The following is a 13,638-nucleotide window of genomic DNA, read 5'->3' as shown; positions in this document are numbered from 1 at the left end:
GCATATGTTACCAGACAGGTGCAGAAAGAAACCAAAGGAAGCAGTTCTTATGCAATTACAGAAGCATATCAAACAACCCTTAGTAGCTGATAAAATCTCTCTGTTAAGGTGCATCTGACAAAGTTGCTACTGCTGCATGTTTTTCTTTTCAGCGTTGTTTACCAGTGAGCTGCTGAGGCAAGAACAAGCCAAACTTAATGAAGCAAGGAAAATTTCGGTAGTAAATGTGAACCCCACCAACATTCGTCCTCATAGCGACACACCAGAGATCCGAAAGTACAAGAAACGCTTCAATTCAGAAATACTTTGTGCTGCTCTTTGGGGTAATCTGTTAACTATCCTCATAAATGTAGAAATGAAATCTGCACATTAGGAAAACGAATGATGATGTCCAAAACATAATTGATTTTTGCACAGCATTTTTAGTGAGGCAGGTTACCAGGTTGACCAGAAACTGCAGCTAAAATATTCCCTATGTTAAGCACGTTGCTAAATACACCATTAGGATCTGTGTTTATCAAAGCTCATCCCATTTTGTCTTTGGCATTATTCAGATACTAATTTTGGTATTTCAGCTGGAACACTAACTGATCATATATTCATTTAATATACAGGTGGACCTTGTTATCCACGAGCATTCTGTTCTCCGCTACAGTCGCGGATAACGGAACCACGGATAACAAGGCATTGAGGCAATGGGAATTGGGGGGTTAAGTTCCTGGAGGCTGGAAAAATGGTTAAAAAAAACATGCCCTAAAAACAGTGGGAAACATGCTTTACCATGATCCGTGGGTCTTCAGCTGTCTAGCAATGTCCCCCCAAAAGTCCCAAATCTGCCTTTTCCCCAAAAAAATCACGGGGGGGGGGGGTTTTAAAACAAATTTGGCTTTCCACAAAATGGTGGCCGGAAATAACCTCAGCAGTCATTTCCAGTCACCCCGAACAGCAGATACATGGAAATTAACGCCCCCACCCCCCGGCGCACGCATATACTAAGGTCAGGTATAGAACTGAATAAATGAATCAGAATCCCAAGTCCAGTACCAAGCACTATGTACACTCATGGCACTATAACAATGCCAACTTTCACACTGATTCCACAACTTGATTGTGGAATCAAGGAACATGCCCATTTTGCAGATGGGGCACTGAGACATAAAGAGAATTAGCTGGGTCGGGTGCAGAGCATCTGCGCCCCTAGTTGCCGCAGCCATTTTCTTTCCCCCAGCCCCGCTTATTTTCCTGGCTGGCCACCCACCCTCCTGCTGGCCGCCTCGGCCCACCAACCTGCCGCCTCCACCGGCAGGCCCGCCGGGCCACACTTCCCCTTGCTGGCCAGCTGGCGGGCCCGCCACCTCCTCCAGCCCACCACCTCCTCCTGCCAGCCAGCCGTGCTTTCTCTCACTGATCAGCTGGTGGGCCCACTGCCGCCACCTCCAGCCTGCTGCTTCCTCCTGCCGGCCAGCCACATTTTTTAATGCCAGCCGGCTGGCGGGCCCACCGCCGCCACCGGCCACCATCACTGTTTTCTCCCTGTCCCCATCACTACCCCCATACCTGGCAGCTGCTCGCAAACTCTCACGAGAGCTGCCACACGTGGGTTTAGCGACGGGTACATTTAAGAGAATTATATAAAGAGCTATATAGAGATTATAGAGAGATGGCTTTGTCCCAGTTCTTCTGTCCACTAGATTGTGTAGGCTCCCTAGGCCAGGGGTTTCCAGGAGCATTTCTGTCAGGGCCAGAAATGACAGAGTAAGACACCTACTTCAGATACTATGACAGAGTAAGACACCTACTTCAAATGGCAGATTTGGAGGCCATGCACACGATCTCACTGAAGTTTGCCTGCCTTTCCCAACAGACGAGCAGCCTCCATCCTTCCCTCCATCACACCACGCGGCCACAAGCAGTGGTGCGGCGGAGGGAGATGCTGGTGGCAGGAGGACTTCCCCCCTCCTGGATCCTCGGGTGCCCAAGGGCACGTGCGTGGTGGTTGCTCTTGTTAGAGCGCTTGCTCAAGCAGCCACTGGAAATGGCGCTGTTTAATTCATCAGCGGTCACCCAGATGATCACCAGCCAAGGTTAAGTGAACCGCAGGGCATTTTAACACTAAACACCAGCTTAAAATCTCAGGCTTGGCACAGGATCAGGATCGATCCCGGCGCTTTACACGCGCAGCCTGACCCAGGCTGGGCTGCTTTCGCCTGGTAGGCTGTGCATGTGAATACCCTTATAGGGTTCTATTAAAGGGTGGCAGATAATCTTTTTTGCCCCCAGGGGGCACTGTTTAGTGCTGCTGTGTCTAGGCACAGCCTTGACTTGTGATGACATGAATTCCCAGGATGCTGATGGTGTGTACAGAGGACAGGGCAGCAAAAGGGTCTGTGGGAATTTTATCAGTGAATCACTGTCCAAGAAAAAGAGATTGACCCTGATCACATTATTTGATCCCTTTAGTTTGATCCATAATGAAAACTTGCTCATACCTATTTACATGGATCATTATTTCATTTGCCTCCTTTGCATACCCAATATGCAGGTGTAAACTTACTGGTGGGAACTGAGAATGGGCTCATGCTGCTGGATCGGAGTGGACAAGGGAAGGTTTACAACCTGATCAACAGGAGGCGGTTCCAACAGATGGACGTGCTAGAAGGATTAAATGTCCTTGTAACGATCTCAGGTAAAACCACCAACCAGCTTCTGTGCTCATGTTTCCCTTCTAGTTTCTGGCTGTCCCATCTTGCGGCTCTCCGTCCACCAAAACTCAAGATCTATTTTTCATTTAAGAACAAAGCTGTAGAGCAGGAAGGAACTCCATTCCATGTTTGTGAATAGACAGTGGCTGACATCCTGAGTAACGCAGCATGGATGCTTCTACATCAGCACTGACGCCATGCTAGTCTGCATACTTCCAAAGCACAGGAACCCTTGTGCAAGAGTGCAAATACTTTTGATTCTCATCCACACTCTGCAAGAGCTCTGTTAGACCAGAAACACGTCACTGAGGGTCAAGCAGTGTATTTCCGCTCTAACAGACCACATTTCCAGAGTGTAGACAGGTATATGGATTATACTCCGTAGTTTTCAAGAGGTTGATTGACCTGGTCACATATGTTTACATATTTTAGCATTCATTTGTTAATGTAGTTGTTTATCTAAAATATTTATGGCTTGCCTTTCTGTAAAAGAAAGAAATCGTATTAATAATAATGATAATAATAATAAAAGATTCCCCAAGGCATCTGACAATGAAAGGACAATTATAAAGTATATAGCACACAGAGTATATAAACACACCCAGGAAGAAGCTTTACTGAAACGGCTTCAAATTAAGTACAAGATTTAAAATGCAATTAATATTCCAAAAGAGCAGGCAATAGTTTGAGCGAGAGTGAATAGTGTGACAAAACCCTATGAAGTTGTTTTGGCATCCATAATTGATCCAATAGCAGATTTGTATTTTTATTGATTGAAAATGGTTCCATGTTTCAACAGGAAAGAAGAACAAATTACGAGTTTACTATCTTTCATGGTTAAGGAACAGAATATTACACAATGACCCAGAAGTAGAAAAGAAGCAAGGCTGGATCACGGTTGGAGATTTGGAAGGCTGCATACATTACAAAGTTGGTAAGTGCAAGATCATATGCATAGCCACAGTATCTGACCACCATACCATTAAAGCGGCTGCTAGGTGCAAGCTTTCTTGAGTGTCAGGCATACTAATACATTACGTTGACAGACCTGCCACTCAAAAGCCACTTAAAGGTAAAGTTGTGAACATCTAGGGATGTTCATGAAACAGATTTTGCATTTTGTTTTGAGCTTGAAGTTAAAAATTTAATTTTTTTTAGAAAGTTAAGATTTTGTTTAAAATTGCCCACTTGCCCATTTCTTTTGTGGTTTGGGTGGTATGTAGCACCCATCATGCCGTATCATCCAACCCACTTTAGTTTCCCTAGGAGCTACCCATTGGGAACAATGGGGTGTTTCGAGTTTCCCCATTGTTCTCTATAGCCAGAACACGCTATATTCACAGAGTACACACAAGTTTTGCATTTTGCAACCCTGCCTTAAAAAACACTGCAGAAGCACATAATAAAAGGAGATCAGTCCCTCTCAACACAGAACACGAATTACAAACAAAGTCCAAAAATGGCCAAAAAAGAATCACTGACCCAGAATTCTCTGCCAGCCACAGTGCCTGCCCTGCAGTAACATCATTGGCACAAGTTGCTCTCTCACACAATTATCACTCCCTAGCATTGCAACAGCAGCCACAGCAGCACCCTTGGCAGCAAGCGTAGCCATAAGCTCAACTAGAGAAACTTCCTCCTTTGGACTCCCTCCTCCCTCCCCCCAGCCAATGGGGGCGCAGTTGCCCATGACAACACTTGATTTGTATGATAACAAGCCAACCAAGAAGCAAGGCAATCTCAAGCCAATCAGAAGCCAGTGCCAGAAAACAATCAGCAAGGGGAAAAACAGGTCTCAAAAATGGCGCTTGAAACGTTTCGATTCAGATCAGGACTGTTTTGTTCCGAGCTCAAAACAGGCCCTTTATTTAAAAGGTGTTTTGTTTTGTGCTCGAGACAGTCAAAATGGCCCATTTTGAGTCGAAATGTTTCAACGTCGAAACATTTTGCACAACCCTAGTATACACATTGAACTGGATGTACATTAAATTCAACATGCACAAAAGAACATAATATCCAACGCACATAAGTTAGGTGGGACCAGGGATGGGATGAGTGGACGTGATCCTATGTCCCCATTACATTTAAGCTTCACAAAGTTAAAGCCACTTCTGAACAGACTGCGGTGTTGTGTAATTAAAAACACAAAATAAGTAAGGATAGGTTTTCTTCTAATGGTAGAACAAAAGCAATGAACTTCAGAAATAATCTTCCTTATAGTTACTCATGATTATTTCTTTGCCTATTTTTGGGCTAAATCCAGAGTAATTCTACTAAGAGAATTTTCTAAAAAGTAGTTAGAAAATTAATGGTCATTTTCTAAACTCCAAAGCTTGTTTTTGGGTTTGAGTCCAGCAAACGTCAATGTAATTTCTATGAAATGAAGGAATGAATGGGAGGAGAGCAGGTCTTGTGGTAGCAAGCATGAATTGTCCCCATTGCTAAGCAGGGCCCACCCTGGTTTGCATATGAATAGGAGACTACATGTATAAGCACTGTAAGATATTCCCCTTAGGGAATGGGGCTGCTCTGGGAAGAACATCTGCATGCAGAAGGTTCCAAGTTTCCTTCCTGGCATCTCCAAGATAGGGCTGAGAGAGACTCCTACCTGAAACCTTGGAGAAGCCGCTGCCAGTCTGTGAAGACAATACTGAGCTAAATGACAGCGTGTGCTTGCTTCCTTTCTCTTCCCCTAGCCACTGACAGCTCTAGCACATCAGAGTTGTTTCTGGTAGGAAGAGGGGAAGCCAGCTCTCTGAAGCTGTTCCCTCCCTTGCCAATAGTGGGCGCCAGGTGAACACAGAACATTCCTATTGCTTCACATCATATGAAACACAGTGCTTTCGAATGGAATTAGTCCATACATTCAGCTGCCAGTCACCACATGATGAGAAATCAAATGATGCCTGTGAATATGTGAGATGGCTCTGTGGCTGACATTCCCCATGACAAAACTAATGCAAAACTCCTATAGGCTTCTGTTGCCAAAATAAATTTGCAGCTTTCAACAAATGTCAGGTTTTGTCCGGTCAAAATGGCAATGCCCATTTCTTCTATTATGTGAAAATCAGTGTCTCTTACACTTAAAATTCCTACTATGTTTCTTGTGTGGGTCGAAGCAAATTCTGAATTGCTGCAGTCCTGGCTGAACATTTTAATCCATCTGTGTGTACTGCAGGAATACCAGGGAAGGGTCATATTCCTGCATTATTGGAGTCATGACTTCTATGGTGTCAGCTGCCTCACAGACACACACACATTTTTCAAAAATGCTGGGGTGGTGTTGAAATGTTTCCATATAACTGCTGTCAATCCTGGAAGCATGGAATCTGTCATTTGTAATGTTGCTGTAGTGTTGTGGCAGCCATATTTTGTTGCTCATATCCAAATAAACACAAAATGGCCAGCCTTGTGCCTAGAAACCAGCATTCAGAGATGCAAAGCATCTCAATCAGTCGAAAACATCAGGGAAATTCTTCAGCTGTTTTTGGCCTGTTCCTTACAATACTCCTTCCTCTCTCAAGATGATCTCATCAACTCCTCTTTGAGATAAACCATTCAATTTTGTCTGAGTAAATTGGATGTTATAAAAATTTAGTTTTATTTCAATTTTAGTGAAATATGAGAGAATCAAGTTCTTGGTGATTGCCTTAAAGAATGCTGTAGAGATATATGCTTGGGCTCCTAAACCGTATCACAAGTTTATGGCATTTAAGGTATGTTTTGTGTTGTTTAAAAAAAATTATTAGTATTATTCATACTTTGTTGGTGTGCTTATCACAGATAAGAGAGTCTGTCATTCACCTAAGTTGCTGCCATAGTGGGAGACTGACCCAATCTCTTACAGTGGAGGGAACTTACCACATAATGGTTAGAGCTGGTTCTCCTTCCTATTTTTGGCACACCAGTGCATTCATAAAGGAGACAAGCCCCACAGGCCCAAGATAGAGGATACATGTGGAGGAGGAATGAAGTCGTATGTACCACTGGGCTCACTGGTTATCCACACATTGCACATAAATGTTTGCTTTGCATTAGGCCTACATGCATAAGTCCCAATAGGCACAGGCCTAAACTATGTACTCATTCTGTGGGTTTTAGCAGAATCCACTTAGAAGTTCAAGCAAAAGTAACATGCCAATTCCTGGATGCCCAGTGAGTCCTGTGTTCCCCCGCCCCCACAACCAGATATAGCCCTTCTTTACATAAAGGTTATCCAAACACAACCCAAGTATATTTGCAACACAATTTCAGTCAGATTAAAACATGTTTAATTATGCGTTGGGTTCAAGTCTTAATGCTTCCCCAATCTTTTAAATTTGTTGCTCAACGTAAAAGCAAACCCTAAAATGCACATTATAATATGGAAATTAAACTTCTAAGAGTGTATTCACTGTAAAAGTTTCCATGTTCATTATTTCAAAGAATTACAAATGTTTCTCATATTGAGCAGCAATAGTTTGTGCTTTCCAAGTCTTAGCATAATCCGTGAATTAAAAATAATGGAACGTTGTGTATTTAAACTACCTATATTTGGGTTTTGCACATTCTGTACATCCTCCACGTCTCAGCAGTGGCAGCAAAGTGCATTTTTGGGTGGGCAAGCTGTGCCCCACATATTAAGTTTCTGAAACAGAAATGGAGGGGACTACTTTATCTGAGGGGGTGCTTTCCACTGTGCCCACCCCCACCCCCGGAAGCCCCCCTTCCCTCTCAGCCAGCTCTGACCCCTCCTACCTGTCAGTTCCTTTAGGGATCTCACCACACACCTCCTTTCCTCTTCCCCATCATCTCCACCTGCTTCTGATTCTCCCAGTTGAGCCAGAGGTGGCAGTAAGAACTTGAACCTTCTCTGGGGTCCAGCAAAGCAATCTGCTGAACTGGTGCTAACATGATTTTATTTATTATTTTATTTATGTATAGTTATCTTATCCCAAGGAGGGGTATGGGAAAAATAGTAAACATTTAAAAGTCATCAAACAATCATTAAAATGAAACCCAGTTAAATGCAAACAAGCAGAGCCAGCAACAGCACAACCTCCTAAGGGCTGAAAGCTCAGGCAAAGAAAACAAGGCAGTACAGGAAGACAACAAACATCCTCAGGAAGGGTGTTCCACAGTCTGGGGGTAACAGCTGAGAGGGTCCTGTTGCACATAGAACATCAAACCCGTTCTCCTTAAGCAATGGTACATGGAGCAGCCCATCAGGCAGAAACATTGGGGAGAAGACGGTCCCCCAGATTTCTAGGGCCCAAAACCATGAACGGCTATAATGGTCACCTGGAACTGGATCCAGGAATAAACTTTTAGTCAGTGCACCCTATGCTCCCAGTGGTTGGTTCCAGATAGAACCCAGGTTGCTGCATTTTGAATTAGAGGAAGTTTCTTGATATTCTTCAAGACCAGCCCCACATAGAGAATGTTGCAATAATTCAGCCATGACATGACTAAAGCATAGTTAACCATGGTCAGATCTGCCTTCTCAAGATAGGCGTGCAGCTGTGAAAAGACACTCCTGGTCACAGTCACCACTGGAGCATCCAGGAGCAAAGCCAGGCCCAGAGGAACCCACCAGGAACCCCCAGAGGAACCCCCACCTACTCTTTCAGAGGGAATCCAGCCACATCTAGAACAGGTTGAATCACCTTACCCTGATTGTCTCTCCTGATGATCAACAGCCCCTCCGTCTTGTCTGGATTAAGTTTCAGTTTGCTAGCCTATATCCAGTCTATCACTACCTCCAAACCTGGTTCAGGACGTTCACCACTTTCCTTGGATCAGTTGACAAAGTGAGATAAAACTTGGTGTCATCAGCATATTGACAAGATCTCAGCCCAAATCTCTGGACAACCTCTCCCAAAGACTTCATGTAGATGTTAAATAGCATGGGAGATAAGATTGAACTCTGTGGAACTGTGTAGGCCAAAGGCCAAGGAGCCAAACCATAGTCTCCCAGCACCACATTTTGGATCCTCCCTTCAAGAAGGGACCAAAGCCAGTCCAAGACTTGAGCCCCCAAACCCATGAAGTGGCCCAGAAGGATACCATGGTCAGTGGTGTTGAATGCCACTGACAGGTCCAGCAAAATCAACAGGGATTCTCTCCCCCATCTAATTCCTGGTGTAGGTCATCCACCAAGGTGATCAAAGTAGTTTTAATCTTGATGCCCATGTGGAAGCCAGATAGAAATTGGTGTCACCCAAGATTATTTGCAGCGGAGAAGCCACTATACTTTCTGCCCCCTTGAAACAGGCCTATCATTATCTAGGTTAGAGGGATCAAAGGAGAGGTTTTTAAAATAGTGTTTTCAACATTGTCTCCTTGAACAGCCAGAAGCCTCAGTGATTAATCAATAAGTTACCTCCAAGTCCAATCGCCTAGCCTTTCCACCCTGGTAGCATTTATCAGCTATGATGGACAGGGTTCTAAAGTACATGAGATGATTCCTACAGGCAGCTTAAGGACCAATGCCAGCAGTAAAGGCAGGGGTATCTGCTCAGTGGGCTCGATATGGCAGATCCTAGCACAGATATCTCATTGATCCTACATGTGGAAGGCTCTTCTGTCACAAAACCTGCTACTTTAAAATGGAAAGGCCAGCCATTCCATTGGCACTTTGCGGCTTCTTGTAAAATACTGGCAGATGAAGAGTTAAATTACAATCTAAATGTATCAAGTTAGGAACAAAATAAAATATTGGGGCGGGGGGACAATTTTTAGAATTCAAATTCCAGTGGGTTTTTTTACCATAGCATACTATAACTGTAAGGATTCTTTTTGCATCCCACAACACTGACTGAGGAGATTTTAAAAGTCTTTTGCAGATCTCCAGCACAAACCATTGCTCGTTGACCTCACAGTCGAAGAAGGCCAGAGGTTAAAGGTCATCTTTGGATCTCACACTGGTTTCCATGTGATCGACGTAGATTCGGGGAACTCTTACGATATCTACATACCTTCTCATGTGAGTCCAAGACAACATGCCAGTATTGAATGCAAAATGAATTACATAATTTGTAATTACATCTGCCAAAACCAGGGTAGTTGTTGGTTATCATCTGGTTGGAAATGTGAATAGATCATATGGCATTTAGCTATGATTTCTGACAGCTTGATACAGATCCTCTGGGCAGACTTTCTCTCAGATCCTGTTCCCACAGGAAATAAACTTGCTCTGGATGTTAGCATAGCCTTTTTGGTAGCTGTGCCATTGCTTCTGGAATGTTCTTCTCCAGGAGACCCAATCATCTACTTCCCTTTATAGCTTCTAATACTTTATAAAAATACTTTTGTTTTGTGAGACATTTATCACTTCACCTTGGCACAACCATTCGAAATTCTTTGGGACTTATCATTGCTGGACTGATTTTTAGCGTTTTAACATGGTTGCACATTTAAACTGGACTGTATATTTGATCCTGTTTCATTTTGTGTATATATACACACACACACACAAACTGCTTTGTGTGTGCATTTGCAGATTACTGAAATAAACATTCAAAAAAGCCAAATGCTCCAGTCAAGCGGTGTGTAATCTTGTTTAGCCCCTACTGATACCAGTGGGTTTTACTTCAGCTTTAACCCAAGGGTACATAATCATAGATAATGTAGAGCTTAATTGAGGCCTGCACAATATGTGACCCCAGAGCTGTTTGTGGGATGCCAGGCATGTTTTGTGACCCACCAGATGCTTGATAAACCTCCTGTTTTGTAGATGAGCCACAAAAATAGGAGAGGTTAGCGATCACCTGGCATGGTCAGGGGACATGACTGCCATGCTGTGAGAAGTCCAGGAGTCACACGTTGAATGGGCTTGGATTATCAGTTTGATATAGTGTACGTTGCTCTGTGTGTACTAATAGTTTACTAAGAGAAGATGACGCATCCCAGAAAGAGTTGGTCCCTATTTCTTGCCCCATTACCTTGATTTAATGCTGATCTGGAGGGTTCTGTTCTATACACAGATTCAGGGCAATATCACGCCTCACGCCATTGTCATCTTACCCAAAACGGATGGAATGGAGATGCTTGTGTGCTATGAGGATGAAGGGGTGTACGTTAACACCTATGGACGGATAACAAAAGACGTGGTGCTTCAGTGGGGAGAAATGCCCACTTCAGTGGGTATGTCAGTCCTTCCTCTTCTCCTTAGCTATTTATACATTGAGAGCAAGGTCATTGGTTAGCATTAGAACTGGTCCTTATCCCAGATGATTTAGTCCTCTGTGTTTCAGGTGCTGGAAGCTGGATGCCCATCGGTGGTTTCAGCCTGCCCCCTTGGGGCATTTCCACTGTACATGGCAGCTTCCTGCCAAGGGTGTCACATGGTGAAACCTACTTTGTCCCAAATGTTTTCATTAAGAACACATTGCCAATTTGTTTTTGACAGCTTACATCCACTCCAATCAAATCATGGGCTGGGGCGAGAAAGCTATTGAAATACGATCAGTGGAGACAGGGCATTTGGATGGAGTATTTATGCACAAGCGTGCTCAGCGGTTAAAGTTTCTATGTGAAAGAAACGATAAGGTAAGTCTATTGTAAAAGTTTTCCAAGTGCAGAATAAGTAGCCTTGGCAGTCCAAAGATTGTTGTCTACTTTATCTTGAAGTTAAGCCTGCTTTTTCATACTTCATGCCTTACACCATAGGGCTTTGCGCCTGCACAGAGACCAATTTGGAACGTTCCAAGCTTTCTGAGTTCAGGCGGGAACCCTGCCCCATCCCTATATGCACCTGCACGCGCCTCCTGCTCCTCAGTCTTCTTTCAACAGATAGACACCTCTGTGATCACTTTGGGGATTCATCCTGTGTATAGACCTGAAAGTAATCTTTAAAAGGTGTACCCACTGTGCCTCCAAACTTCCATCTATGCAGCCACAGTAGGTGCTTGGGGAAACGCACGTAGCAGAGACTTGCAGCCACTGCCTAAACTTTACCAAACAGGCCTGCAAGAACCAAGCCTCTAGGCTCCACTCATGGCTGTGGGGACACGCCTTGCTTTCCTCCAAGACCTAGTGTCTAGGACCATGCAGGCCTTGGGAACAGAACACCCCAAGCCCACCGTGACAGCAGCTGCCTCATCCTTACAATACAATAAATATTTATACATTTATAAAGAAGAAGAAGCCTTCTAATCCTTCGGATTCGAATAATGTGCAGACTCTTCCAGCCTTGGATTCGACAATTCAGGCTGGTCAAGGGTCCCCGAACTCAGTGCACTCAGTGGCAGAGGATGTCGATGTCGTTTTCGATCCCGAGGAATTTGAAGCAGAATCTGAATGGGCGGCTCAGGAGGCCCAGGAGGATCCAATGTCAGAGCTGGAAGATGCCTACTCGGACCCACGCCAAGCCCACTCCATAACCTCAGTTCTACAATCTGAGTTTGACCACCTTTACCCTCCGCTACCAAAGAAATGGGCTCTAGGAAACTCTTACTCTCAATACTGAGACCAATCAGATTGGGAATATGATCATCCTCTGTCTCAAGCTAGATACCAAGCATGAGATACCTCCTATTGCACCTATACTCGGAGGCAGATTTTCCTTTGGAATCTTATCGCTAAACGGATTGGTACCAACTCTCATACCATCGTTGGGACACCTATCATGCTTATGAGGACCCTTGGGAGTACTATTACCACACTCATTTCTGGTCTCATCCATATCCCGCTCCAGTTCACCTCGCACTCGAGAACAACTGAACCCGAGAGACTTGACACTTCAAACCCAACCTTCTTTGAGACAGCCTCCTCTGCCTCCAAAAGAGCTCCCGCCACGGAGACAACCCCACCCAGCCACAACTCAAAAAGCTCTACCTGCTGAACCAGAGGGAAGCCAACTACCAAAAGACCACCCTTCAGCTCCAGCTCCACCACCCCAAGGTCCTGACCCCAATGACCAGGATTCAGGGGAAGAAGAACAACAACCAGATGAGGAGGAAGATGTCGAAGGCTCCCTCTCAGCACAGTCGGAAGACACATCCTTTGTCTCCTCCCCTAATGACCAATTAGTAGACTACAAGCCATCTTCCCTTTTGGAAGACTACAAACTCTATTCTGATTATTTGTCATGCATGGCTTCCTCACTGGGCATCCAACTTTGCCAACAAAACAGAACAGAGCTTGACCCACTCTTTGGCCTCATAGATGCAGACACCCATGCACTTAACTTAGCCATCTTAGACATCGCTAAATCCTACTGGAATAAGCCACCCTCCTTGCAGCAAACAACAAAACGTCTAGAAAACTTTTACAGAGTACTAACGGGCAATGAGGCTGCAGAAAAATTCCTGAAAAAACACCCCACCCCGAACTTGCTAGTGATTGAGACCTCCCAGGTTCGTAACCAGTTACATGTTGCCTCCTCCCCAGCAGACAGGGAAGGCAGAAAACTAGACTCATTTGGACACAGACTATACTCCGTCTCAGCATTACACCTCAAGATTACCGACTATCAGGTGTACAATGCCAAATATAATCACTTCCTATGGGAAACAATCGGTCTCTTCCTGGAATTCATACCCCAAGATAAGAAGGATGCAGCTAAGGTGTTCTTCAAGGAAGCTGTCCAACTGGCCAAATAGGAACTGTGCTCTGCCCGCCATTCTGCAGAATGTGCAGCCAAAATTATGGCCACTTCCATTGCACTCCACCGCCACGCCTGACTCCAGTCTTCAGGCCTTACTCAGGAGGCGCGTTCATGCATTGAAGACCTCTCATTTGATGGGGACATGTTGTTTGGTGAGAAGACAGATGAGACCTTACAGAAGGTCAAAAAATTGTGCAACACGGCGCATTCTATGAGCGTTCGGCCTCAACCCTCCCATACTCACAGGCAATCTCGATGGCCCAAACTGCCAGAACCAACCCTATTCATCCTTCCACCACTCCAAAAGCCAGCCCCAGTTTTTATCCCTCTTACTTTGCGGTTCCCAAA

At 44.6% G+C, this 13,638-nt stretch overlaps 1 protein-coding gene across 11 annotated transcripts in view; it reads left to right on the top strand.

Annotated features, from left to right (window-relative positions):
- Nucleotides 1-13,638, top strand: part of TNIK (TRAF2 and NCK interacting kinase) — a 413,952-nt gene that overhangs the window by 391,524 nt on the left and 8,790 nt on the right. For 10 of the 11 annotated variants that reach the window (XM_053305179.1, XM_053305182.1, XM_053305180.1 and 7 more), the window contains 7 exons: nucleotides 153-323; nucleotides 2,543-2,686; nucleotides 3,502-3,636; nucleotides 6,318-6,418; nucleotides 9,517-9,666; nucleotides 10,667-10,826; nucleotides 11,092-11,231. In XM_053305179.1, coding sequence (XP_053161154.1) covers nucleotides 153-323; nucleotides 2,543-2,686; nucleotides 3,502-3,636; nucleotides 6,318-6,418; nucleotides 9,517-9,666; nucleotides 10,667-10,826; nucleotides 11,092-11,231 — 1,001 coding nt within the window. The remainder of the gene's footprint in view (nucleotides 1-152; nucleotides 324-2,542; nucleotides 2,687-3,501; nucleotides 3,637-6,317; nucleotides 6,419-9,516; nucleotides 9,667-10,666; nucleotides 10,827-11,091; nucleotides 11,232-13,638) is intronic. The other variant, XM_053305184.1, reaches the window with a different exon arrangement.

The sequence above is a fragment of the Hemicordylus capensis genome, chromosome 3, assembly GCF_027244095.1.
Source record: "Hemicordylus capensis ecotype Gifberg chromosome 3, rHemCap1.1.pri, whole genome shotgun sequence".
NCBI classification, from domain to species: domain Eukaryota; kingdom Metazoa; phylum Chordata; class Lepidosauria; order Squamata; family Cordylidae; genus Hemicordylus; species Hemicordylus capensis.
Note: the sequence above shows the minus strand (reverse complement) of the source record. Positions and strands in the feature narration are given on the sequence as shown.